Source organism: Manacus candei, unplaced genomic scaffold (genome assembly GCF_025592945.1).
Source record: "Manacus candei isolate 608988 ecotype Guabito, Panama unplaced genomic scaffold, ASM2559294v1 h1tg000034l, whole genome shotgun sequence".
In the NCBI taxonomy this organism is placed as follows: Eukaryota; Metazoa; Chordata; class Aves; order Passeriformes; family Pipridae; genus Manacus; species Manacus candei.
The window spans coordinates 9,618,015-9,645,224 of record NW_026138082.1 but is presented as its reverse complement, the minus strand read 5'-3'; the positions used below and the strand labels follow the sequence as shown (position 1 = coordinate 9,645,224).

The window sequence follows — 27,210 nt, the reverse complement described above, 5'->3', positions numbered from 1 at the left end:
CTAATCAGGAGGTCTGGAGACACACCATCTATAATGCTGATGCTTCCTTTGAGCACGCACACAGGATTACCCTTGAGGAGAAAAGACAACGCAGAAAGAACCATGTCTTGTTGATACCACCTAAGGAGTCTTTCTGCTGTGCCTTTTGCAACTGGACCTGTCTATCTGGCACTGGCCTTTTTAGCCACCAGAGTGCTTGTGGAAAATGTGGGTAGAGCCCTTCCCAAATCTTTGTTTGCGAAGCCTAGCTATGATGGCAATAATTTAACACATTATCATGTAAATTAATATACTATTAATATCACAATATACATTAACACATAAAGCTATACTTCAGTATGTTAATCTATACTTTCTAAAGGGCAGTCTCGCCCACTAATTACATTGAAAACAAGCAGTTTTGTTCTTAAGCTAGTTTAGCACTTGTGCAATTTGCAAGCCACCAGAATTAGACACCTGTTCTCTCCAGAACTTGCACTGTATAGAAAATAGTAATGAAAAATGTTGCTGCAAAACAGTACTTAAATTCATGCTTAAGTCTGTCCTAAAACACACACTGAAATCCTATGTAGGCCTTGCTGAACAATGAAGCTGATGAATAATTTTCTTGAAACAAGGCAAAAGTTCCAGAAAAGAACGGATTAATGTTTTTGATATCAGTAGAATGTATGTCTATATAAACATACTATACTATGAAAAGGTAATAATTTCAAACTCAAAATATTAAAACTGTCTTGAAATATGATACATTTAACACTGCATATAACAAAACATTGCAAATAATTTGGGTCTTACTGTAAGTATTTCATGTCATCTTTTGATGAAAATATATGAAGAACATTTTCAAGTCAGGTAGCTGACCAGAATTTCCAATATGTTAATTGTAACTAAATATGGGTTTAAATACTGTTAATTTTCTCTCTGTCTCTTGATATTTTGCGTAGAGATCTGTGTATCTAATCAGAATATAGCAGAGTTAAAAATGAAAAGCTGTTTACATCAACAAAGCTCCATCTCCCACTTTGTTAATTTTGTAAAGGAAAAGAAAATCAACGCTCAGCAGCAGTCAAATAATTCATCATCTTTGAAGAATACTCCACTTTAAACAGAAATAAGGCACTAAACAGACCGAACAGCATAGTCCTACCGCTGTCCTGGACTCTCAGCACAAGATCACTGTTGATGAAATGTGGTCTAGCACAAAGGACACACAGCTGAAACAACTAAGTTAACCCTTGCCTCCTGATTGGCAGAAGTCAGTTTTGTTGTCAGCTCTTCCTTCATGTTTTCCAGCTGTTGTCGGAGCTGATTCTTGTCATCCTCCAAATGTAGTTTCTCCTTCTCAAACTGCTGCTCCAACTCCTTCAGAGATAAGAAGGATGGAAGAAATATTAAATAGTTGCCATACAGTCATTGCAAAGTAGAGATGTCCCACATGAAAATGATTCTTACTGGCATAAATGTTCTTTATCTCAACCAAGAATCACCCTTTCCTTAAACTCATAAAATATGAATATTTATTTCCTTTTATGATGAATGTCTTAATTTTCCCATTTATTTTATAATGTAACATCCCTTATTAATCACAAAATAGAGACAAACACAACTTTCCTATCAATTACTTCTCAATTAATTATCAAAATCATTAAAACTATATTCACTTCCAGTTTTTCAATTTGAGTTGACAGAAGGTTTCACTTTTTATAAAATTACACTGATAATATGCATGTCCTTCAGCCTTTAGCCATCTATTTCCTACACATAACCCCCACAGAAAATAGTAAATCTTAAAATCCAGAATGAGCTCTGTGAAGTTTTTCAGGCTGTTATGATTAAAAAAAAAACCACCTACACCATATCTACAAAATTTACATAGAACCAAAAGAAATCAATAATTAGTTTTCAAGTTTAACTACATGGAAAGAATCAAGTAACACCTCTGTTTTCATTCAGTCTTTGTGGTGTAATAGCCAAATTCTGAAAGTAACTGTTGAATGAATTATATTTGTCTTACGTGAGCCTATGTTGTGTGTATATATATATATATGTTAGAAATCTTTTTCAAGGAAAACAATAAATTTACACTTCAGCTTTATTAATATTCAGAATACATTTTCAGAAGAACAACTTCTTTCACAAAATTCTTTAAAGGAAATATGTTAAAATTAAGAACTTCATCACATATTTCAGTGGAATATACTATATAATTTATTATACCACAATGTTTTATTGAAGAAAATTAAGGTTGCCAAGCAATGTGCTCCACAGTCATGTCATACAGGACTTCAAGGTTTTCTGTGCAGCTACAGAGGCTCCTTAATTAACTCCTTCCTAGGGGCTCAGCTGTAATGCAAGGTTTAGCATTGATTCAGTGTCTCTGTGCAACCCTGGGCTCAGATTTCTGAGAAATCAGTAATACCTCAGAAAACAGCTATGAAAATTTATAGAACAGAGACAACCCGAAACAAAAAGTATAACTGCAGATATCAATAAGATTGCAGAGACAGGGGGGGAGAGAGAGAGCTCTCAAGTATTAAAGAGGAAAAAACAGTCCTAAAAAGATATAAAACTCTAGAGAAAAACAGGGAGCTGCACAACGGAATTGCAGTGTTATCCACCTGACTCCAAGAAGCCTTCCTCACCCAAAACCAGAGACTCTTCAAGTGTTTTGCAAGGGGTGTAAGCACATTAAGCCTAGTAGCTTGTTAGTTCTAGCACTGTGTTAGGGTATGAGGTAGGTAATAAATAATGTCTGTGTAAACTGCTCGCACAATCTCTTCCTTCACAATGTAAATTGGACAGAGTGACAAATCAGAGGGTTACACTGTCACTAACTCTGCTACACAATGTAACCCAACAAGTGCCTGTTATTCTCACCGGTCCCAGATCAGTCTCCTTGTGGGACAAATGGTCCTTGCTCAATGAAACTTGGATCAATTTATCTTGTTCATGCTGAAATCTGCTGTCTGTTAAATTCCACTAGTGCTATTTAGACCCTATTCTGATAACAGAATAAATAGTTCTTTGATGATACTTGTCAGTACAGCTGTGCAGTACTGCAAAATTATGAGCGACTCTTATTTTCCTAATCCTCTTGATGCCATTTTTACAGCTCATTTTATAGATGGAAGAATTGAAGCAAAAAGAAATATTTAAGCTATTTCTTGAGTCCTACTCTAATCCTGTAGAATTCTCTTCTGTTCTATTTTTTTCAGAACTTTGCACACACCAGATGCATTTCCCAGGCTTCCAGTCCTAATAAATCTTCATGTCCTCTATCCCAAGGCTTCTGGTAACCATGCTTCTTCCTTATACTAAATTCAATTCTTCTCTGCATTTAAGCCTGTTTTCTTCCTTGGATTACTCAAACACCACAACATGAGACAGGTTTGACAGAGGAGACAGTGAAATCTGATTAAGATTTAAGATCAATGAAATCTGATTAAGATTTACCCAGATCTTGATCCTAACATCATTTCATACTTAGTTTTCCTTTGTTAAAATAATTTCAGAGTTCTCACATTTACAGAAGTATTCCTTACTTCAACTAATTTAATTATTTAAGAAAAAATATTTTATTATATGCTTTGTTTTATTCTCTACATTATTTTAGTAACAAACAAAATGAAAGAAAATAAAAAGAACCCCACATTGTACTGAAATAAAAGAAAAATATACCCAGAAACCCCTAAGAGACATTGTCTTAATAACAGGCATGTTTAAAGGTACAAAGAAAGTAAATTTGAAAGATCAGATATACATATATCTCGAAGAACAACTTCAATTACTGCGTAACATAAAAAAAAAAGGGGATTTATCAAAACTAAAACTAAGAAGCAACACATTAGTAAAACAATTTACAAAAACAAACTCAACCTCAGCCTGAGGTGTGCACATCACTAACTACAACTGTGTTGCTTGGTATGTTTCCTGTGAGTACATCAGAGGAGCATAACAAAGCCTTGAATTAAACAATTAATCTTTATCCCATATTTCCTGTATAAGGCAAAATTTGTGTATAAGGTACAGACAATCAGATAAGGAAATAATTCACAAATGATCCTCTCCTCCCGACAAAAAAAGGCCAATTTTGTGAAACGAAAAAAGGCCTTTCAGTTTCAGGATTCCAGTAAAAGGATCCTGTACAGTGAGCACAATTTTATGATGTAAGCTAGGAACTGCTGTTGTCATCTTCTGAGTACACCTACAGCCAAGTCCTAATATAGTGCCATTTTTGTCTTTCTGGACTGTTTGTGAAAATTCTAAAAAAAAATGTTATAATAATATAATCTTTCATCTTCTTCAGAAGAACTGATCTTGATTGATATACCAACCCTTCTGAATATGGGTCACAAATCCTAGGAAGAAACAACTACTATACTTGAACAGATAGTTGTATAATTTGAGAATTTCTCTTCTGTATGCAGACAAATGACAATACAAGCGCTATTTTTTTTCCAAGATATTTGTTATTTAAATGAAAGCTAAGAAGTTTCTTCAGAGAGACCCAGCAGACCTGTAGGTAATTCCAAATTAACTTGCTATAAAACAAAACCATGCAATACAAGATTCAAACTGTGACATTTGATTTTTGTAATATGTTTGATTACTAAGAAAACACAAACCTACCATCTGCAGTTTCTTCTTATCCTTATTAGCATTACTGTGTGCAGCCTCAATTGCAGTATGGTGTTTCCATGCCAGCTCTTCTAAGGTCTTGGAGTGAGCCTCCTTTAACTGTGCAGCCTCTCCTTCCAATCTTGCTTGCAATTTTACCAGCTCCTTCTCATAATATTCACGTTGTGTTTCCCTTGCTTCATTCACTTTCTATAAAATACAGGAAAAAAAAAATCTATTAAGTAGTAAAAAAATTTGAACAGCAGAAAAAAAATACAAAAATATTACTGATGAGATAAATCTACAAAAAATTAACTTCCATATAAAACAAACTAAGCAAACATGAAGTACTGACTACATAATTCCATAAGCAAAAAGGTAGTTTCAACAGATCCATGCAAAGCAATATATCCTTACTAAAAATCTACTTTTTCCTCTATTTAATCTGGAAAAACACCAATCAGGTATCAAGCTTATAGAGAATTTCAGTACAGTACTTTCAAACATGTTCAGTGCATTTGCAGCAAATGCCTTTTAAAACTGTTCTTTAGCCATTTCACATTTGTCCTTCCTGAGACACTTTAGATACTAGGCATACACACACCAGGTCATAAATCAAATGAAATTGTTAAAAGATGTCCAAAGGAGTCTGAACTTCCCTCTAATCTCATTTTACACTCTAAATTAATCAATGTTGCTACATGAGACATACTTGAAACATACTGGTCCTAGTCCAGTCACGCCAAACAAAAATTAAAACATAATCTTTTTTTCCCCTGAGAATTCTATGTCTTTTGTTTTTATTCAGCTAAAGCCAATAAGCTGTTTAACCTTCTCCAATGCCAGAATTTGCTGCCTTTGTCGCTCATCCAGACTCTGTGTTTTGCTTTGTAATAAGTTTCTTTCCTCTTCCAGTTGGGACAATTTTTCCTTTAGTCTAGATTTTTCTGATTCCAAATCTCTGATTGTAACTTCTTGAGTCATTTGAGTAGCTTGAAGCATTCCAATGTGACCTAAAAACAAAACAGCTCTTTAAAACCTCACATCATTGGTTTCATGCAATTGAAGTGCACAGTCAGACTCCAGTGACAGTACAAATCTAGTGGAAGCTTGCATGTAGTATCTCCCTTGTCTTCACTGCAATACTTCTCTTCCTCTCCACTTCTATCTTTTTTACTTTTACAAAATGTCCAACAATAGAGTACTTGGTGCTGGGGCTTCTTTAGTTTCAATTTTTCTGGTTCAGAGTTGCATATTGACTCTCAAGGTAAAGCAGAAGTAGGCAACACTGTGAACACTGACAGTCTATCTGAACTTACCCACCCTAAAACCACATGATTTCACCCCATGAGAAGCTACACAATAGAAAGCAAAACACTGACATCTAAAGGTAAAAATATTGTTTTACCAAACTCATAATTTAGCCAGCATGCTAGATACATAGCTTTAGCTCCTGTAAAACTTACAGAATTAATAATAATACTACTAATAAACTTTGTTTATTTTGGTATACGGGTATGACTAAAAGATGTAACAAAACTCATTTTCTCTATAGTAAAGTATTGCAGGTTAGAGGCTTGCTTTTTATTTTTATTTCTTTAGATATATTTTTAAAAACCAATCAACACAAAAACCCCAACAACTTCAAACTAGACAATAAAATCATCTGTCCTTCACATAACCAGTGGAAAAAGGTTTATGACTTCAGAAACTTTTGCCCTTGTTCTTTTTGATGTATATTTGTATTATTGAAAATACTACCACTACATAACTGACTATAGCAGTGAAATTCCTGTTATTCTGGGAGAGGTTCTGGAGTGGATTGAAGACTATTCTAGGTTTGTCCAACTGAAAGATGAGAGGTATTGTTTAATCAGAATAATTTTTTATTCCTTTTTTAGTCACAACTCCTAGGTAAGACTTCTTCGTTTCCTCTCTCATTATTATAACCCTCAAAAATGACAGATTGAGTTTTAATAAGAGTATTGCTTTTAAATTTAAGTCACTAAGAAATAGCTAAGAAAGTGGACTGCATGCTACTGTTTCTCACAAGACAAAATCACTGAGCCTCATGATTCATTTCTACCCGTGCTTAAAAGGAAGATGTGCCAAAAAGGAAACTGTTTTAGCCTTTGTTGTCTGTGGACACTGATGTGAAGGGAATAACAGTGGGATATATAATGAAATTTGAAAACTAAAAAAGCTTCAAATATTTTCAAGCTTAAAGTATTTTCATAAAAATGCACACCTTTACTTGTACTAAGCCCTGAAGAATTCTACAGATCATTTTGGTATTTTTGTTTGTAAAACTAAAAACTGAAGAGAAAAACTTAAGATAATGGGTATGCTTAATTTCTACAACATTTTGAAAAAAAAACACAAACTTGTTTCAAAAGTTCGGCCATTTAAGAAAGATACTTTCAAACCCAGAATTTCAGAATGTAGCAAGGAAAGAAGAATTTTTAGTTTGTTGGGAAGTATGTCATGTATATTTTATTGTAAGCACACACTGATCTAGAGCTTTTGTCCTAGCAATACCGTCACACAAGACAGGTTTCCCGTTCCTCACGCTCTACACAAAAGGTATGAAATGCAGAAGTTCCAAGCTGGGAATCTCAGGATAAATGGGAGAAGAATGTATTAATTGCCCGAAATAGACTCAATACAGTGTTCTGAAATTGCAATATGATGAGTAAACACTCTGTATGGTAATTAAGTATGAGAATTCAGGCTCTTTGAAGCAGGATTTTTGACAGTGTGAGCTGAAAATCAAGGAGATGGCAGTGGGCCAGTGTCAGAAACCATTTTGAAACAGGCTGGAAGCCAATTACATTACATGGGGATGGTTTGGTGGCACCAATGTAAACAGGGATCTTGGTTCTTGTTGCACAGTGATGTACTGTAAAACAAAGATGTACCACTGACAGTGCCACTGAGCTTGGCAACAGCACAGACATACAGGAATTTCTGGTAAAGCTAAAAGCCTCAGTGCCAGAGGAGACCAGAGCTGGACTCAATCACAGGCTAGCTGACTTGATGCCATTAGTAATATGGAAGAACAGCCTGGATATTTAAGTTTATTTCCACTTTATTTGGGGTGGCCTGGTGAACTGCTCACACGCTTCTGCCTAAGGAACGAAACAGTAAGGGCTGAAAAGTGTATGAGAACAGGGGCTTTTTTCCCCCCAACCATCTCAGGTCATCAATTTTTCTATGAGTGCCTCACAAAACACCTTTTGGGGGGTCAGATTCCCATTTGAGATACTCAAGGAACAGGTGGCAAGCCTATTTCTTTCAGATGTTTGCATCCAACAGAACCTTGCAGTCTTGGGCCCCTGCTGGCCACTATATTGTTCAAATATGCAGCCTACACTATTCCCAAGCTTGTGCTAATTTGTGCGGAAAACAATCAGGTATCACTACAATTGGTCTTGTTGAACAAGGTCAAAGATAAACCAGGGCCTTTTTTTCAGCCCAAGACCCTACCTATCATATAGTTGACCAAGTTCAAGCTCTTGGGCCAATTCCCTACCACTCAGCAGTTCACTAGTGAGACATGGCCTAAGAGGGAAAACCTGCGCATGTACAGCCAGGTCTTAAACAATTTTTTATGCCTTTCCGTATGCCAACAAACACAAAGGAGCAAAAAAGAACAGCTATAGAGAAAACCCTAAGAGATTTATTATCCGATAAGTATTCTGACAGTAGGTAAAAAGCAAAGTACCACAGTGTCAGCAAAAAGAAAAGGCAACTGAAAAAGATGGAGGAGCAGGAAGCATGTTTCAGTGACTATGTGGAGGACAGACACACAGTATAAGCATTCTGCACAAATGCAGTTCCAAGGCCTGGAAGATATGTACATGCCATTCAAATAGAACATTTGGAGAAATAAGTACACAAAAAAAGAGTCTTAAGTACAATGCATGCAATATCAAAAAAGTTAAAAAAATACCAAAACTTGTCACAAATTTCTATGGAAAGCATTAAACAGTCTTCAGAAACTCTAAACCTGCACAGGGTTGACAGGAAAAGGAAAGGTTAGAATAAAGGGATGAAGTTCATTTCCAGATTAAGTTACTGACATACATACTGGCTTTGAGAACAAGATCAGTGGCCTGCTGCTGTAAGCGCTCTCTAGCAGCTGCGAGCTCGCTTTCCACTTCTTTGTGTTTGCTTAACAATGACATCTCCTCCTCCTTCACATCATCTAGCTGTTTTTGAAGAACCTAGAGGAAACACACAATACCTGTTATCATCACGTAAATTTAAATGAGCATTAGGTTAAAAGGCACAGAAAAGACCTTTCAGCAAACAAGTTTTCTTCATACAAAAGCTGAAATAGTGTAATATTACTGCTATATTGATTTTGTGTTATCTGTAATACTTTAAAAATATTTTTGGAAAAACAAGTTAGTGGATATATGGCATGACAATAATGCATAACAGAAACATGACAATATTCAAAATATATGAAAAAATATAAACTGTAAAATGGTCCACAGAGTTTGGGGGCCAACTTTGGAAACCTAGTTTCTAATATGTGAGAGTTCTTCACATTAAAAAATACATCATATATTCACAGCAGTTTACAGTGTCCTTCATTGCAACTCTGAGCTTTTAGTACTGACTCAGATTTAAGCTGCACATGGAGACATATAAATGAGAGCTGGGCATTTACTTAAACCAAATATTCCTCAGAGGTCGGTACTGGGACCAGCACTTTTTAGCACCTTTCTTGGCAACACGGACAGTGGGATTTTGTGCACCCTCAGCAAGTTCGCTGATGACACCAAGCTGTGTGGTGTGCGGTCAATGTGCTGGAGGGAAGGAATGACACCCAGAGAGACCTTGACATGTGGGTCTGTGTGAACCTTGCAAAACTCAACAAGACCAAGTGCAGAGTGCTGCACCTGGGTCAGAGCAATCCCAAGCACAAATACAGGCGGGGTGGAAAATGCATCGAGATTAGCCCCAAGGAGAAGGACTTGGGGACGAAGAGCTCAATATGACTCGGCAATGTGCACTCACGGCCCAGAAAGCCAACTGTATCCTGGGCTGCACCAAAAGGAGTGTGGCCAGCAGATCAAGGGAAGTGAATCTGCCATTCTACTCTGCTCTTGTTAGACCCTACCTGCAGTATTGCGTGTCCAGGTGTGGGGCCCCTAACACAGGAAAGACAAGGACCTGTTGGAACAACTCCAGAGGAATACGCTCAGTGGCCACAGGGCTGGAACACTTCTATGAAGACAGGTTGAGACAGTTGGGAATGTTCAGTCTGGAGAAGGTAAGGCTCTGGGGGAGGCCTTCAAGAAGCCTTCCAGTACCTAAAGGGGGACTAAAAAGCGACTCAGAGAAGGACTTTTCACAAGGGCATGTAGTGACAGGACAAGGGGGAATGGCCTTGGTTGAAGGAGGGTACATTTAGACTAGAGATTAGGAAGAAATGCTTTCTTTCCCGTGAGGGTGGTGAAGCATTTGAAAAGATTGCTCAGAGAGGTTGTGAACTCTCCATCCCTGAAGGTGCTCAAGACCAGCCTGGATGGGGCTCCAGGTCTAGCACAAGGTGTCTAGCACCAGCTGGTCTAGCACAAGGTGTCCCTGCCGATGACAGGGGGGCTGGAGCTAGATGATCTTTACTGTCCCTTCCAACGCAAACTATTCTATGGTTCTATGATTCTAAACTTCAAATATGCCTTAAGTCTGATGCACTGGTTCACAATAGCATATCTTGGATAGCATGATGATGTGTTCACAGCCATGCAGGAAGGAAAAGAAAATCCTGTTCTGTTTTAAAAGGAAATACAGATTTCTTATCATTCAAGTTACTGAAATAGTAAAGGGTCATTTCAGAAACTAAAGCAGAAAAGAGAACTGAGAAAAACACTGTACAGGACAGGTAATGAAACATAGACACTAGATGATGCTTTTGAGCATCTCAACCACAGTGATCAGAGTAGGACCTGACTTTAAAATCTGCTACCAATACTCTACTAGACTCTTCCTCTTGCAGGAATGATCAACATACATTGGGTTTCCTCTTCACTGCAGCTTGCCAGAAACCTACCTTCTCAATGTAGTCAACTGAAGGGCAAGAGTTCTGCTTCGCTAACTGAACAGAGTTGGAAATGAACTCTTGGCAGGTCCCCTGGGAAACTGGAAAAATGTATTCTGAATTTAACATCTGATAAAGGCAGCAGCCTTCCTTCACTATGTTGTGTAGCCTTTACACAAGAAGGAAGGACAGTCCAAAAGATGGGCTGGAATTAGTAAATGAGAAAAGCTCATGGCCCATCTTAGCTCTACCAATGATGCTTCCAAAATTACTAGGACCATCACATTTAAGGCTTTGTAAGTTGAGAGTAACTATAAATCCAAGACAAGACACTCAAGTTTACCCACAGAAATTGCTGTTCTTCAAACCTGAGCCCAGTTACCAAAAAAAGGAGCAGAATTTCAGAATCTTTTTATTCAAGTCTAGCATACCCATTCCTATTTGTTGCTGACCAAAAAAATCCCCAGTCTTTGTATTTCTGGGATGTCTTGTCTCTCTTTAGGGATAAGAAACTTTAGTTTCCAAATGTACTTGGTTAGTGTGGCAGGGTTTTGTTAGCCTAGGGGGTGCTGCAGCAGTGGCTCTTATGAGAAGCTGCTAGAAGCGTCCCATGTGTCTGACAGAGCCAATAGCAGCCAGCTCCAAGACAGACCCACCACTAGCCAAGGTCGAGCCCACCAGCGACAGCAGGAGCACCTCTGGGATAACAGATTTAAAAAAAGAGAAAGCGTTACTGCCAAAAGCAATCACAGCCAGAGAAGCAAGGAGTGAAAGTATGTGAGAGCAACAGCCCTGCAGACCCTGAGGTCAGTGAAGAAGGAGAGGGAGAAGGTGCTCCAGGTGCTGGAGCAGAGATTCCCCTGCAGCCTGTGATGAAGACCATGGTGAGGCAGGTTTTCCTGCTGCAGCCCATGAAGGACCCCATGCCAAGGCAGGTGCCCAAAGGAGGCTGTGACCCTGTGGAAAGTCCACACTGGAGCAGGTTCCTGGCAGGACTTGTGACCCTGGGGGGGACCCATACTGGAGCAGTCTGTTCCTGAAGGACTGCACCTCATGGAAGGGATCCACACTGGAACAGCTTGTGAAGAACTGCAGTTCATGGGAAGGACTCACATTGGAGAAGTTGGTGGAAGACTGTCTCCCGTGGGAGGGACCCCATGTAGAGTAGGGGAAAAGTGTGAGGAGTCCTCCCTCTGAGGAAGAGGAAGCAGCAGAGAAACGTGTGATGAACTGACTACAACCCCCCTTCACCATCCTTCTGTGCAGCTGGAGGGGGAGGAGATAGAGAACTGGGAATAAAGTTAAGCCCAGGAAGGATGAAGGGGTGGGAAGAAAGTGCTTTTAAGATTTAGTTTTACTTCTCATTATCCTACTCTGATTTGATTTCCTTTTCCCCAGCCTGAGTATGTTCTGCTCTTGATGGTAACTGGTGAGTGATTTCTCCCTATTCTTATCTTGACCCATGAGCCTTTCATTATATTCTCTCTTCCCTGCCTTGAGGAGGGGAGTGATAGAACAGCTTTGGTGGGCACTTGGCATCCAGCCAGGGTCAACCCAACACACTAAATAAAATTGTGTTGGAGTTTAACTGGGTAAGCAGCTAAGTATGACACTGTTGGTTGCTCACTACCCCCAAAGTAGGATGGGAGAGAGAATCGGAAGGGTAAATGTGAAAAACTTGTGGGTTGGGATAAGACAGTTTGATAAATAAAAGCCACACACACACAAGCAAAGCAAAACAAGGAATTCATTTGCCACTTTGCATGGGCAGAGAGGTGTTCAGGCATCCTCAGGAAAGCAGGGCTCCATCACACATAATAGTGACTTGGGAAGGCAAACACTATCACTTTGAACATCCTTCCCCTTCCTTCCCCCACATTTATATGCTGAGCATGGCACCAATAGAGTATGGAGTACCCCTGTGGTCAGCTGGATTCAGCTGTCCTGACTGTGTCCCCTCCCAAGTCCTTGTGCACCCCCAGCCTCCTTGCTGGTGAGATGGGTTAAGAGGCAGAAAAGGCCTTGACTCTGTGTAAGCACTGTTCAGAGACAACTAAAATATCCTTGTTACCAACACTGTTTCCGGTACAAATCAAAGACATGGCATCCTGCAAGCTGCTATGGAGAAAATTAACTCTACCCCAGCCAAAACCAGTAACATACTGAAAATGTGTGCAGTATTTCAGTTACTGCTTGTGAAAACACTGTTAATTAAACAATTAAGTTTAAAGTATAAATAAATGAAAAAATTTAGAATATGATAAGCAAGAATGAGTGACATAAAATTAAGTTTACACACTCCCATTACCTCAACCTACCAGCCTCATGTAAAGATAGAATAAATAGGAAAAGAAAGTTCACAACCTTGGGAATAGCACCATCAGTCTCACCTGAACATTGTTTTCTGCTGTACCAAGAGCCACTTGAAGTTTTTGGCATTTTTCCCTTAGACTGGCAGCTTCATCCTGGACCATTTGCAATTCAGTTTTAAGCTTTCCCAGATTCTTCCGTAACATACTTTCCTGGTTTTGAAATTCTTTTCTCAGCTCCACTTCTTTTTCTTTGCAAGCATGTAGACTTTCTGCTGTAAAAAGCTGCGATCTTTTCAAAGAGTCAAGTTCATGTTCATAGAAGGACTGAGCTTTGCTGAGTTTGCCTTCATAGTCCTCAATGAGTTTTTTTCTTTCCAGCCTTAACTCTTCAACTTTATTGTTTAAGTCTTCCAGCTCCAGTCTATGCAATTCCTCTAGTTTTTCTTGCCCCTTACTTAAGGTAGCGTTCTGACTCTGATGAGTCTTGAGAAGTTCTTGAATCTCAAGCCTGTGGGCAGCTTTTAAGTCTTCCAGGGCTGTACGCTTGTCCTTCTCATACTGCACTTGCAACTGTATGAAACTTCGTAGCCTTTCCTCAAATTTCTTTCTGATCTCTTCTACTTCCCTTGACATGGTCACTACACGTTGGACATGCTGAGCTTCTGCACAAAGCTGCATATCTTCAACTCTATCCTTATATGCTTCAAATTCTGTCAAGGCCTGATGTTTCATCTTTTTATGATCTTCTAGTGACTCTTCCAAAACCTGAATCTTTCTCTTGAGATCCATTTCTTCTGCCACTTTACTTTTATACTGCAAGATCTTCTCTCTGGTCTCTGCAAGAATTTGTTGAATTTCTTCTTCATGAGCATCTTTAAGGGCTTGGATAGCTGCTTCGTGTTCATCATTTTTAGTATTCAAAGCATATATTACCTGCAAACATGAAATACTATATTAGAGAAAAGGCATTCTGGTTACCTGCTAAATCCTAAGAAAAAAACATGTAAGCACTCTGAAAATTACTTTGACAATCTGGCTTGTTTTCATCATACAAATAAAACACCAAATGTTATTATGGTTGTAACAGCATAAACGCTGTATTAGTCATGATATTCTTACACATCTTGTAGAACAGTTTTTCTATACTCTTTGGACCTGTAATTTTCCTGATGAAAGTTCGCATATTGCTGCTCTAAATACTACTAAAAGCATAGTCAACACATTTTAAAACCGTCCCAAATTTTTTTAAAATTATTAAAAGCATAGCCTAAAAAATAATTTGAACAGAGGTCTTCCGTTGGAGAATGACACATGCAGCATATATTACAACAAGAATATATTACAACAAGAAATTAAACTGGAACAAAAACCAAATCTCAAATCCCTCCTTTCCAAATGCTAACCATTCTTAAATATTTCATTTCAGAACATCAAATAGCATCTAAAAAGCAAACACTAGTTGTTTTGGTTTGGAAGCTTGATGGTTGCCCGCACACAATTTCACTTTTGACAGCTTCTCTAGTAAGCAGTAGGTGTATGCAGATCTCCTAAGGTCTAAGGTCACTCGCTACAGAATTCAACAACAAAGTAAGTCAGTTGAACAGAAAAGTTCAGGGCAGAGCAGGCAACAATCTAGGGAGCCCAGGGAGTAAAGCAGTTCAAAAGGGCTGTGAAAACAGTAAAGCCACTGACTTTCAGCGGAAGTTTTAAGAAAACCAGATATATCCTCTGGGATGTTTCAATTGCACTACAACGCAGTAGATCATCATCTTGGTTTTTAACTAGGAAGTATGGGTAAGTATGTGGGTATGTGTGTGTACATGTCAGTGAATAAAGTATTCATGCAATAGGTGGTGTTAACACAATCTTTTGTGCTTCAAGAACTCCAGCAAATACCCCCGCCCTTCCCAGATATCTTACTGGTAGAAGAGCTATAATAAATAGCTTAGTAATTTAATAAATAAAACAAAACCTACACACATCTGGGGGAAAAAAAAGTCTTCTGACTGGTATATATTGTATATCTTAAAAATTAACAAGAAGCAACAAAAATGGACAACAAAGAAGCAGCAGGGGATTTTTTTTTTTTCCCATGAGGACAGAACCTAGGCCAGTCCTCCATTGGCATTCAACCAGGCAACAGAGGAAGACGGTGCTGACTTGCCCTCAGGGCTGGGAAATATGAAGAAGGCTCAGAATTGCTCTCCTGGCTCCAAGCACAAAGCCTCTATGTTCCACCTAGAGAAGGTATTTACAGTCCAGTGTTCAGAGAAGCTACAAAGCTCAACAGAGTTCTCATAAGTGGAAAAGTAGCTTCAAGATTTTGGCCATGTAATATAACATGTTCTGTTTTCTGGTGGTATTTTTCTTTGGTTGGTTTTTGTTTGTTTTAGCAAAAGTCCAAATACTGTCTTCTAAATTTTATGCCTGAAACAACAAACATTCCCCATTCTTTTACCTGTGACACAGAAAGCTAAAAGGACAGCCTTTAGATTAAAATAGAAAAGTAGAAAACACAAAAAGAAAAAAGCTCTGAAACACTATCAGATGTAATGAAAAAACTAAATAACCTCACTCAACTTTATATACCAAGGAAATAACTTAGAAATATCAAAAAAGGACACTTTAACTTATTCTAATTCAATTTTTCTAACACTGGTACATGCTATTTAATGACAGAGGAAAAAACATAGGTTTTCCATAGCTTTGGTAATGGTTTTTAATATTGCTTATATCTCTGCAGTCAGCAAGCATACTTTTGGCTTTCTTCCTCCCCAGAAAAAAAAAAACAAAACCGAAAAAAACTCCTACTGTGAAGGAGCTTCACAGTTCAGACACTCAAAAACTCCACCAACAAATTGCAAAAAATGACAACAAAACCACGTGCGATTCCATTAGGAAAATCACAACTATCACTGCAATGTCCTTCACCCAAGGTTTCAACTTTTTATGTTCTCATTGTCTTTGGTGATGCCAACAGTACCTTCTAATCACAAAGCTCTCTCCTCCCTCCTGTCACCAACATACAGTTTCAGCTATTGGACCTAACACTCCATTTGGGTTTTTTTTGGTAAATGTACATACACTATCTTGCACGAACAGGCCTTAGTTTTTGTTAAAGAAGCCAGACAATGTAGTTTAAAAGGTACCATAAAAAAGAAATTTCACACTTAAGATCAGGTTATTATAATAAGCATTTGCAGAACACTAGGTCAAATCCCGTACTCAAAACAACCCTTGACTCCTGTTTTTGTGCATAGAAATGCCATAATGTTCTTCACTGCAGGCAGTGTCTAAAGTTATGCAGTGCTATGATCTGCAGAAAGTGTAAATCAAAGTATTTTCAAGGGTATCATGATTTAACAGTGCAAACTTCAGTGAAAATTCCAAGTAAAAAATAAGTCTATAAGCAATTCCAGATTCAGAAGTATCTTTAAATTTTCATCCTTGACTTGCTCCCCACAAAAAGCACTGAACATTGACAAACTCAATAAGCACCACTCGTTCCCTAAATGAAGGACATGAGCATCTTATGGAACATGTACAAATAAAATAAAATGCATGCAACTGAACGTTGTGTCATAATATATGTTGTATAGCAGCCTGAATTCCAACTCTATGAAATTACTATAAATCTCAGTATTTTTAAAGAAATTGAACAGTTCTATCAGATTTTATCTTTGAGAATTTGATGGACTTGATGTATTAGTATAGGAACACAGGAAAGAAAGTCTGTACTAATTTAAGCAAAAGCAACCCAACAGCATTTCAATGAAATGAAAGAAGAAATTAAATGTATTAATTTGTTCCAAGGTATTTCAAAGTTGCAGCTAAAATAAATAGGTCCTTCTCAAGCAAATTTCTAAAAATTGAAAAGCAGTTAAAAGGTTGCAAACATTGAAGGTAGGTAGATAAAACAAGTTTTGCACACTCTTTAAATCAGAGGATGAGCCACTTGCTAAGCATGCTTGTAAATACTTTTTAAAATGCTTTAAAAAATACTAGCAGCTTTTTGAGTACAAATGCATAGTACTAAGAAGCATAAACTGCTCATTTGAGTAATTAATATTTTTCCAGCTTCACTCTAAATGCATATACACATAGTAATTCCTATCAAATGACAGAAAGAGAAATAATTGTGCTTTGCTGTATTTTCAGTCAGCATATCATTTCAGAGGTACAGACAGAACTATACTCTCTCCAAGGATACCAAGTCTGCTAGCTAAAGGTCTTAATACTCTTTATAGAAAACAGTAACAATAATTAACTATTAATAAGAATCTACTGAAATACCATGTGCCTTGGCCTGAAGAACTACAACAGAGTTAGTAACAATAACAGTAATAACCTCGTTTATGCCAATAATTATTGAAGTGTTTAGTCATAGTCTGTGTAGTAAGGTGAAGCAAGTCAGTCACTGCATCAGCTCTGGTGCACTGAACTACATGGAATACAAACAAAAATACCTGTTCCACACTGTGACTGAAAGATTAAAGTTTGACTATTTGGTTGAGAAATATTTTTTACTCCAAACCACATGTTATGATTTGGAGAGATGACCACCTCTTGCATAGTCAGCTGCACTTTGGTCATCTGCTCCTGCCAGCAATTTAGTTACGAGGGAATGTTTTTCTAATTAAAAATGTGTAATTCAACTTAATACTAGCACTGGGTGCCAAATATATTTGGCAGCACTGAAAACCATATTTTACGATTCCATGAAAATATCTCCAAAACTGTGTCATTCATCATCTCTAATTTTACATGAAAAAAAGAGCTGATACCTATGAGAAAAAACCATCAGTACAGATCTTACACAAACACCAACCTTACAACTCTGCTAAACCTTCATTTTAGACTTAACATGTGGGTCTCTGGGTAAGAGTGCTGTTCAGCCTCATTCAGGTAAAGTGTGTTCCCAATGCTGCTGCCTGAAACACTAGTCTGAAACACCAGAGCCTCTGGAGACATCCCAAGATTTTGCTGATGCTGCCAGCCTAATTGAATGAACCACACAAGCACAGTGCCAACAAGGAATTGCTTGTGCATAACCTGTTAATGATTTGGAAGACATGGACCAATGAGTCTGACCAATCTTTGCTCTCTGGGGAAAAACAAGAATTGCTACACACAGAAACTAGTAAAATATACTGGTAAAAACAGTATATATACCTATATATATGTGTATATACATATACATATATATATATGTGTATATATATACAAAAAACAGTAAAAAGTGCAGCAGAATGCAAACAGAAGAGTCCAGTCTACAAAATTAACAAGAAACATTAAAAAAAAAAAGTCCTGGCATTATCATGAATTAATTTTATGTAGAAATGAGATATGATAGTCCAGACTGATCATAGTCTTTTTGTTGCAAGGGGTATTGCATTAATTTTCCCCTTTTTCTTCCCATTGACCAAATAATGCCAAGTAACGAGAAGTATGTTATATTTAAGCATTTAAGATTTATATATTATGACCAACAAAGGGTCGATTTAAAACAAAATAAATAAAATAACCAGTTTAATGCCCAGAAAAAGTTTGTTTTACCGGACAAATTTCTTCTCCTTAGTACATTATAAAAATATAGTAATATAGGAAATATTTCAAAGCTACTTAAAACAGTCTTTCAGAAAAGCTGACCACAATCACAAAGCACATTCTTACAAATGCATTACTACATACAAAGTAAACAGACAATTATAAGATGTGTACAAAAAAAAAATCCAAATCCCAAAACCTTTGTATGTCCATCTTTCTTTTCTTTCCCCCTCTTTTTTCCCCCCTTTTTTTTTGTTCCAATTAAAAAAAAAAAACCCTTTATCTGGAAAGATCTTTTGTTACCTCATGGAAAATACTGCAAATAAAAGATGCTTTGTCAATCCAGATCTCTGTGTTGCTGATAACACAAACAGAAACAAGCCTAGAACTTTAGCCCAGGATTGTTTAGACACCACAGAAAAGGCAGAAGGAAAGCCCTTGTTCATCAGCTATGTGGTTCACTGCAAGCCTTCCTAAATAACGGGGCCAGTGCATCAGGGGCACAGCATTATGAGCAGGGACAACACAAATATGGTCTGCAGCTGTAGTGTCCCCTGCCAATAGCATCTCCCCAAAAAAGATGGCCTAACTATACTGGTCTTCCTTTGAGACAAAATCCACAGAAGGCATGAACTTGAATTTTTTTCCCTAAACCCCACACTTTCACAGAAAATTTATTATTAAAATATCCTTTATGCTATTCAACAGCCTTCATGTGTTAGCCCAATTTATGACTAAGTAAAATTTAGTACTTTATTTATTCCTTTAGAAATTCTGAAAACATACTGGATTATTTTTATTACAGCAACTAGCTCTCCAAATTAATCTCTAATGACTTCTGTTTACAATTATTTACTTAGAGAATGATACCATGAAGCTCAGCATTAATTCCAGGCATTGAACATTTACAGATATCCACTTCTACCTAACCTCCAACCTTTGAATGAAAACAAATGACAACCATTTTTCATTTTCGCACTTGTTGCTAAAGATTTACACTTAACTTTCTAACTAAGAGAAATCTTGGTATGTCAGAGGCCATGCACTGTTCACTAACGTCTACACTGATAATAAAACACGGGGGGAAAATTTATTTTATATTTTCAGGTTTCCTGATGTTTAATACCATATACCTAAGGCATAAAGCCTCACAGGGGCACATACAGCTAAAGACGCTTTCTTCATGCTCCTAAATACATGCTCCTCAAGTACCTGTACCTGATGCACTAATAACCCATTTTTACTTTCAGAACTGCCCAGTACAGACCAGTATCACATTTAACTACTTGACTTACAATCCTTTCTGTGTTTTGTTTGTGTGTGTATGGCCCACACTGAAATATTAACTCTTTTAATTATTGTCTAGAAATCCCACTGTTTTAAAAGATCCACTTGCATTTACTGCCCAGCATATTTATAAATTATTACAGGGCCCGTACCTTAAAATTTAATTACCAGAAAAAGGCATGCCACATTCCAATTACTTGTGGGGTAGGAGATGTCCTCACCTGAAGAAGAGATGCAGAGCGTGCCTCAGCACAGGGACAGTGGTTAGTGTGGCCAATTCGGTCACTCCCTGCAGCATTTTTTCTTTCTCCTAGAGTTGTACCAGACAGCAAATGAGAGGCTTTCTGGGAGCTAATCAGGAGCTTTATGTTACCATAGCCTATCTTGGAAACATGCACTTTGTCCTAATCCAGGAATAGGGATAACCTTTATCAAGTCAAGCAGGTGATAGAAATCAAAAGCATGCTGGCAGGTAAAGCTACAGCTGCAGAACACTCTGTAATCACACTCAACAAGAGAAGCGCATTACTTGCACCTCTTTTTATAGCCCAACACACTGAGCAATAACACGCTGTTCACAAGTTCAGAAGACGTGCAGTCTGCTGCCAGTCAAGAGTGGTTTAAACCTCAGGTCTCAGGGCCAGGACACAACAACATGCAATCTTCCAAATGATTTTAGCAATCACTAGTGAACCAAGGAGTTCACCCATTACAAGGGGTCAAGTGGGCAATCAGGTTATGTTGCTCCTTCTGCTCTAGCAGCTGAGTGTTTCCAAGACTGGGTCTCACCAGTGAAATACTACCTTAGGGGGATAAAAGGGGATTTGACAGAGGCATTAGCACAGATATGAGGCTGACAGAAAGAGACACTTGGGGGCAACTCCATTCGGCAGACCAAGCGAGGTCTTGGACTGGATACAGCGTGACCACTGGAGAACAGCTGGCATCCTGATATGGGTAGTAGAAAATTCTTATATGGCTATCTTGGATGTGCAGAAAATGGACAAGTGGGGTATTTTCCTCACACCAAAAAATTATAGTGGAGCAAAGGAATTTCATAACTATACCCAGTTTTCTGAGGAAGAAAAAATGGCAGATATCCCTTACAAATATTTATCAAAATAAAATAAAAAATAGAAACCCTTAGATCTAGCCTTTCTCCCATCCAGAAAACAAGACAGTAATTATGGAAAGCACATGATGTTTGACGGAAGGGAAAACAAGTGTATTGGGTTTCTGTGGCCAGGTTTTGGTAGCAGGGTGGGGGGGAGAGGGGGCTACAAGGGTGGTTTCTGTGAGAGGTTGATAGAAGTTTCCCCCATGTCCAGTAGAGTCAATGCCAGCCGGCTCCAGGACAGACCTGCTGCTAGCCAAGGCTGAGACAACCAGAAATGGCAAGAATGCCTCTGTGATAACATATTTAAGAAGGAAAAAAATGTTACTGTGCAAATGAAAATTGCAGCCAGAGTAGAGTGAGAACATGTGAACAATTATGCAGACACCAAGATCAGTTGAGAAGGAGGGGGAGGAGGTGCTCCAGGTGCCACAGCTGAGGTTCCCCTGCAGCCCATGGTACAGACCATGGTGGAAAAGCTGTGCCCCTGTAGCCCATGGAGGAACACAAGAGTGCAGAAATTCACCTGCAGCCCACAGAGGAGTCCACACTGGAATGGCTGGATGCCCAAAAGAGGCTGTGACCCCATGGGACGCCCATGCTGGAACAGGGTCCTGGCAGGCACCTGCAGACCGGTGGAGAGAGGAGCCCACACTGGAGCAGGTTTTCCTGGTAGAACTTGTGACATGTGAGGGAGCCATGCTAGAGCACCCTGTGGAAAAGTGACCCATGTTGCAGCAGTTTGTGAAGACTGTTGCCTATGGGATGGACTCACATCTGAGAGGTTCATGAAGGGCTGTCTCCTGTGGGAGGGATCCCATGGGGAGCAGGGGAAGGACTCCTCTCCCTGAGCAGCAACAGAAATGACAAGTGACTGTAACCCCCATTCTCCACCTCCCTGTGCCTCGGGGGGAAGGAAGTAGAACCTGGAAGGAAGTGGGGGAAGATGTTTTTAGGATTTTGCTTCTCGCTATCCTGCTCTGATTCTGATAGTAACAAATTTAATTAATATCCCCACTTTGAGTCTGTTTTGCCCATGACAGTGGTTGGTGAGTGATCTCTCCCTGTCCTTATCTCAAATCATGAACCCTTAGTTATATTTTCTCTCCTCTGTCCAGCTGCAGAGGGGAGTGAGAGAGAGGCTTTAGTGGGTACCTGGCATCCAGCCAGGGTCAACCCACTACAAAGAGGAAAACTTACTTGACAATATGCAATTTGGATTTTGGAGAACAGGTGAAGTTGTTATTCCTACTAAGTCTAGAAGACGGAAGAGCAGAAAAAATGAGAATGGTAGATAAAACATGTATTAGATATAGGACGCAGACCCTATATACTGAAAGCTCTTCTAATTTGATTTTCAGGATGTTCATAGTAAAGTTACTTAAAAAATCAAACGAATAACTTAAACACTGATGAAATACAAGTTCACTTCATGAAGGTTTTTTAAATAATCATGACCCGGCTAAAGCATGACAGACAGATACAATGCTGCACCATTGTATCTGGGTGAGACATCACCCCTAGTGCTTTGTATGACCTGGTACTTAATCCCCCACTTGGCTACTACACAACATCTATTTCTGAGAGAAATGCTTGGCTGTTCTACACTGGCATTGCTGGCTTTAATGGAGTTACATAAATTTGTACAGAGCTCAGCAGTGCAATTCCATACATTCATACTGCGCTGTTCTCAAATAGAGCTACTTCCAAGCAATATATTACCTGCATGACTAAGACATTTTGTTTTATTAACTGCACATAAATTTGCTTTCTGTGCCAAAGCATAAAACCAACTTGCAAAGTAAGTCAAAACAGAGTTTAGTCTAAGTTTCAATCTGATCATGACATCAAAAATATTTTCATGGTGACAGATTTCAATACAACCCAAGGAAAGACTCTTATGAAAGAGCAAAAAAGTGTTTAGAAAAAGCTTCAAAAGTTAGTCAGAATGGAAGCAAATACCAGCAGAAAATAGTTTAAATGCTTCGTAATGGCTCCTTGAAAATCAGCACTTATTTTCAACTTGGCCAATATCTGTAAGTCAAGCTAAGTGGCTCTAAACCACCTACCTGCTTAACCAATAAGGAGAGCTCTACTACACAAATGTTACTAAAATACAACACGGAATACTTCAACACTATGACTTCAAAATTATTTGATTCATTCCAAATCATCAGCATTGTTTCAGAACTACATTACAGAAAAAATACAGATGCCATATTTCCATCTGCTTTAATTACTCACACACCATAGTAAGCTGCTCCTTTCCTTTTCTGGTTTCTGTATTTAGTATCATCAAATTACATCTTAATAGTCAGCCACAGTTAATGAAGCTGGAATTTTTTTCCAGACCTTATCTCATTCAGAAATTTCCCTCACTCCCTGCATATTTTTAAGAGGAAAAAATATTTTCTAATTCACCACTGCATTACTTTATTCCTTTTCTTAATAGAAAGCTATTCATATTACTCCTTGAAAGAGCATACACACAAGAAAAACAGCCTTTTGGTGCAAAATATACGAGTGATGGCACTGAAGTGAATTTTCTTCACTAGGATCAAATGGTTTAAAGGATGACATTCACTGAGATTGAAATGATGAGAGCCTAAAAGGATGAAGAGAAATTGAAATTTTCTACAAAGCATATATCAACAACAAATCTGTCACACTTAGAGATTCTCAATTTAGAGTAAAAAACCAATCATATAAAAAGAGTAAGATTAGGCAGTTGATTCCGTTTATTGTCTAAAAGCAAAGCTTAAGTTTTTTTATTTTCTAAAATCAATTCTTATTTTGAAAAGGCCACTATAAAAAATGTCTAACAGTCATAAACAATTATATTGACATAAATTATATTTTGTCTCCTTTTTTTTTGCTAGGCTTGGCAAAATTATTCTTCATACAATCACATCTGTACTTTCACCTCCTTTATTTTCATCAGAAAGAAACATTTCAGTCAGGCAGTTATTTGTACTACACAAAAAAATGTCATAAGACTCAAAAGAATCCAAAATCTAAATAATCACCATCCCATTTCCTTCAAAATCTATTTCCTTGTTTCATCATTCATGTTCATTTACATTATAATTCAAGACTAAAAACTTACTCTTAAATCTTAATCTATTCCACCACCAAATCTAACCTCCTACTAACTTTTACCATTTGAAGTATCATGTTTTCAAACATTTAGTTTCCACTAGATGTTTATGATTAAAAACTGTCCGGTCACTGACTGATTTTGGATTTCTCCACACATGGCTTAGCCCAAAACACATAGCTTTTAAATAACTAAGGATATGCAAGGCAAGTTGTCTTACTTTTTAGGAAAAAATAATTTTTGTGGAAGTACTCACTAATATTGGGAACTGACATTAACTATTTAGAATGAAAAGGATTTGTTTTTTCTTTTATTTGGCAAGGGGAGGAAGAGGGGAAAGCAGGGGTGGTAAAGACATTTCCAGAACTGTGGAAATGTGAAGGAAAATGAAATATCTCCATTTCTAAATCTGCTCTAGAGGATATCCAAAGCAATATTTCTGAGTGCCATCACCTGAAAATGTCACAAGTACTTTTGGAAAATTGTAAATGAAGCTGACACTAAAGAAAGATGATCTCTGTTCCTCTTAGTTTGCTTGTAAACCTGAAAGCAAGGCATAGTCAGCATTATTATCACTCATACATGCTATTCAACCTTACTGACGAGTCCTCAAGTGTTGAGCTGATGAAAACATTAGCAAAAGGTTTCTTGTATTCAGTTTTCTAAAAGAAACAGCAGTACTGTATGACAGAGAAAAGGTCTTCCCAGTTTCCTCTTCCCCATCAAAACAGAGTTCATTTTTGCACTCTCTCTGCCTGCAGGTCTTTTCCTCTCAATGCATGATCTATTTTGAGTTTTATTTCTGCAAGAGCTTCTGCAGATTCTATGCAATTCCAGTATCTAGAGGTTCCTCACAGCAGAAGAGACCACACAGAGAAGAATATACCACTCAGTTCTATGGAGCAAAGAAGAAATCTTCATCAGTGTTTTCAATAGCAAACAAGTCCATTTCTTGCTCATAATTGTCTCTCTACTTTCCAGGCCTGTTTAAGTGAAGGAAAGGCACAGAGCCTTCCAAAAAAGTATGCACCTATGCAGGAAAGTGTATGCTTTTCACCTATTAGTGAAAAGCATACACTGCAAGACTCTCAACTTGATATTTTCATCTACAGCATTTTTCACTTTCTAGAAGGTATTAACTACAAATCATCTCTGGAAGCTTTAGCAGTAAATGATCATTTTCCAGAACAAATAAAGGAAATTCCAGCCAGAATTTTGTCTATTCATGGAATTTTTAATAATTGCAGAAGAATTTGAGCCACTTCCCCAGAAATATTATACTATCTTGAAGTAATTTCTCTTCCCTTCCTCTGGAAAAAAAACTATCCAGATTTTATCTAAAAAAAAATTCATGTTCAAACTAAGGACTGATCACCAATTACACTCGTTTCTTTTTTTTTAATGTAGGTTATAGAAGCAAAACCATAAATTAAGTACAAGGTGGCACAGTTCACTTTTGCTCAAATCACACCAGTTGAGACTCCAAGTTTACTGTCAAAGCCAAGCCCGAGATGAATCTAGGACAAGTTTGCAGTGGCCTACTGGGATACTTTCCAGGTATCTATCATGCAATGAAAAAAATTTGTTATTTCCCAGCTACATTTCAGTATTTACACAATACTAGCTATTAGTTTTGACACTTGACACCCACAGTTTAAAGGTTTGACACACTATTAAAGAAACCATGTATGCAGAATCACAGAAAAACTGAGGTTGGAAGTTCATCTGGAAGTCATATAGTCCAACTTCCCTGTGCAAAGCATAGCTACAACAGACAGTACTGGGTCTTGCTCAAGTAGGTTTTGAATATCTCCAAGGAAGGAAACTCCTCAACTTCTCTGGGCAACCTGTGACAAAATTCAACCATCCTCACAGCAAAACAAGTGTTTTCTTATGTTTTAGTTTGTGCCTATTGCCTTATGTTTTCATGAGACATCACTAAGAATATGCCTGCTCAGTCTTCTTTACTCCCTACCATCTGGTATACACATACACTCACAAGATCCCCCCGCGAGCCTTCTCTTCTCCAGGCTAAACAGTCCCAGCTCTCTCTGCCTCTCCTACTATGACAGATGGTCCAGTCCCTTCATCATCCTAGTGGCCTTTTGCTGGACTTACTCCAGTATGTCCACACCTCTCTCTTACTGGGGAGCCCTAGAACTGGACCCACCACTCCGGGTGTGTTTCACCAGTGCCGAATAGAGGGGAAGGATCACCTCCCTCGAACTGCTGGTGACGCCCTTTCTAACACAGTCCGGTATGCCACTGACCTCCTCTGCCAAAGGCACGTTGCTGGACCATGTTCAATTCATGGTCTGTCAGGACCCCGGGGGCCTTTACTGCTAAGCTGCTTTCCAGCCAGTCGATTTTGTGCTGCCCCAGATGCAGGCCTCCACATGAGGTTCCTGTCTGTGCACTCCTCCAGCCTGTCCAGCTTCGAACAGCAGCACATCCATCTGTTTTATCAACCACATGTCCCACTTTTGTATTGGCTACAAACTTGCTAAGTGTGCATTCTGTCTCATCATCCAAGTCACCAACAAAGATGTTAAACAGTACTGTCCTCATTATCGTCCTCTAGGGCACACCATTAGTGACCAGCCCCCAGCTGGGCTTCACACAGCTGACCACAACACATTAAGTCCAGAGTTTCAGTGAGTTTTTAGTCTACCTTAAGGTCTACTTGTCCAGCACTCACAGGCACACAACAAAGAGTAGAGAAGATGCAACCAATTTCAAATTTCCTTAAAAACAGTCCAACAAAAAAAAAAAAAAAAAAGAATAAATATATTCTTTCTCCTAGTATGCAGCAGTTCCTTTCACCACAAGTTTTCTAAACCATTTGATAAAAATTAAAGAAAAATATAAGAAAAAAAGAAAGATTGTGTATATTTAGGTGGGAAAACTGTAATATCTCCATTAGAGACCTACAAGGAAACTGATGTCCTGGTAAAAGCATACAGTTATATTGCTTTGTCCTAAAGCATCTCTTTTTTCCATTCATCCCAATAAATACAGTAAGTAGAATCATGACCACTCAGTTACCAGTTCAACATCTGTATTTTCTTGTTATGGTTATCCAGTCGAATCTAAACGTCATCAGTGATATAATCCTCTGGAGAGCTACACTAGTGAATGTGCTTAAAAAGTTGTCTCATGCAATTGCAATAAAGGTTTCTACAAT

General features: G+C 38.2%; 1 protein-coding gene across 6 annotated transcripts in view; it reads right to left on the bottom strand.

Annotated features, from left to right (window-relative positions):
- The window catches only part of FAM184A (family with sequence similarity 184 member A), a 77,245-nt gene that overhangs the window by 35,963 nt on the left and 14,072 nt on the right, over positions 1–27,210 (bottom strand). For all 6 annotated transcript variants that reach the window (XM_051792127.1, XM_051792128.1, XM_051792129.1 and 3 more), the window contains exons 2-6: positions 13,060–13,914; positions 8,708–8,843; positions 5,449–5,630; positions 4,630–4,827; positions 1,240–1,362 (exon numbers count right to left, since the gene is read on the bottom strand). In XM_051792127.1, coding sequence (XP_051648087.1) covers positions 1,240–1,362; positions 4,630–4,827; positions 5,449–5,630; positions 8,708–8,843; positions 13,060–13,914 — 1,494 coding nt within the window. The remainder of the gene's footprint in view (positions 1–1,239; positions 1,363–4,629; positions 4,828–5,448; positions 5,631–8,707; positions 8,844–13,059; positions 13,915–27,210) is intronic.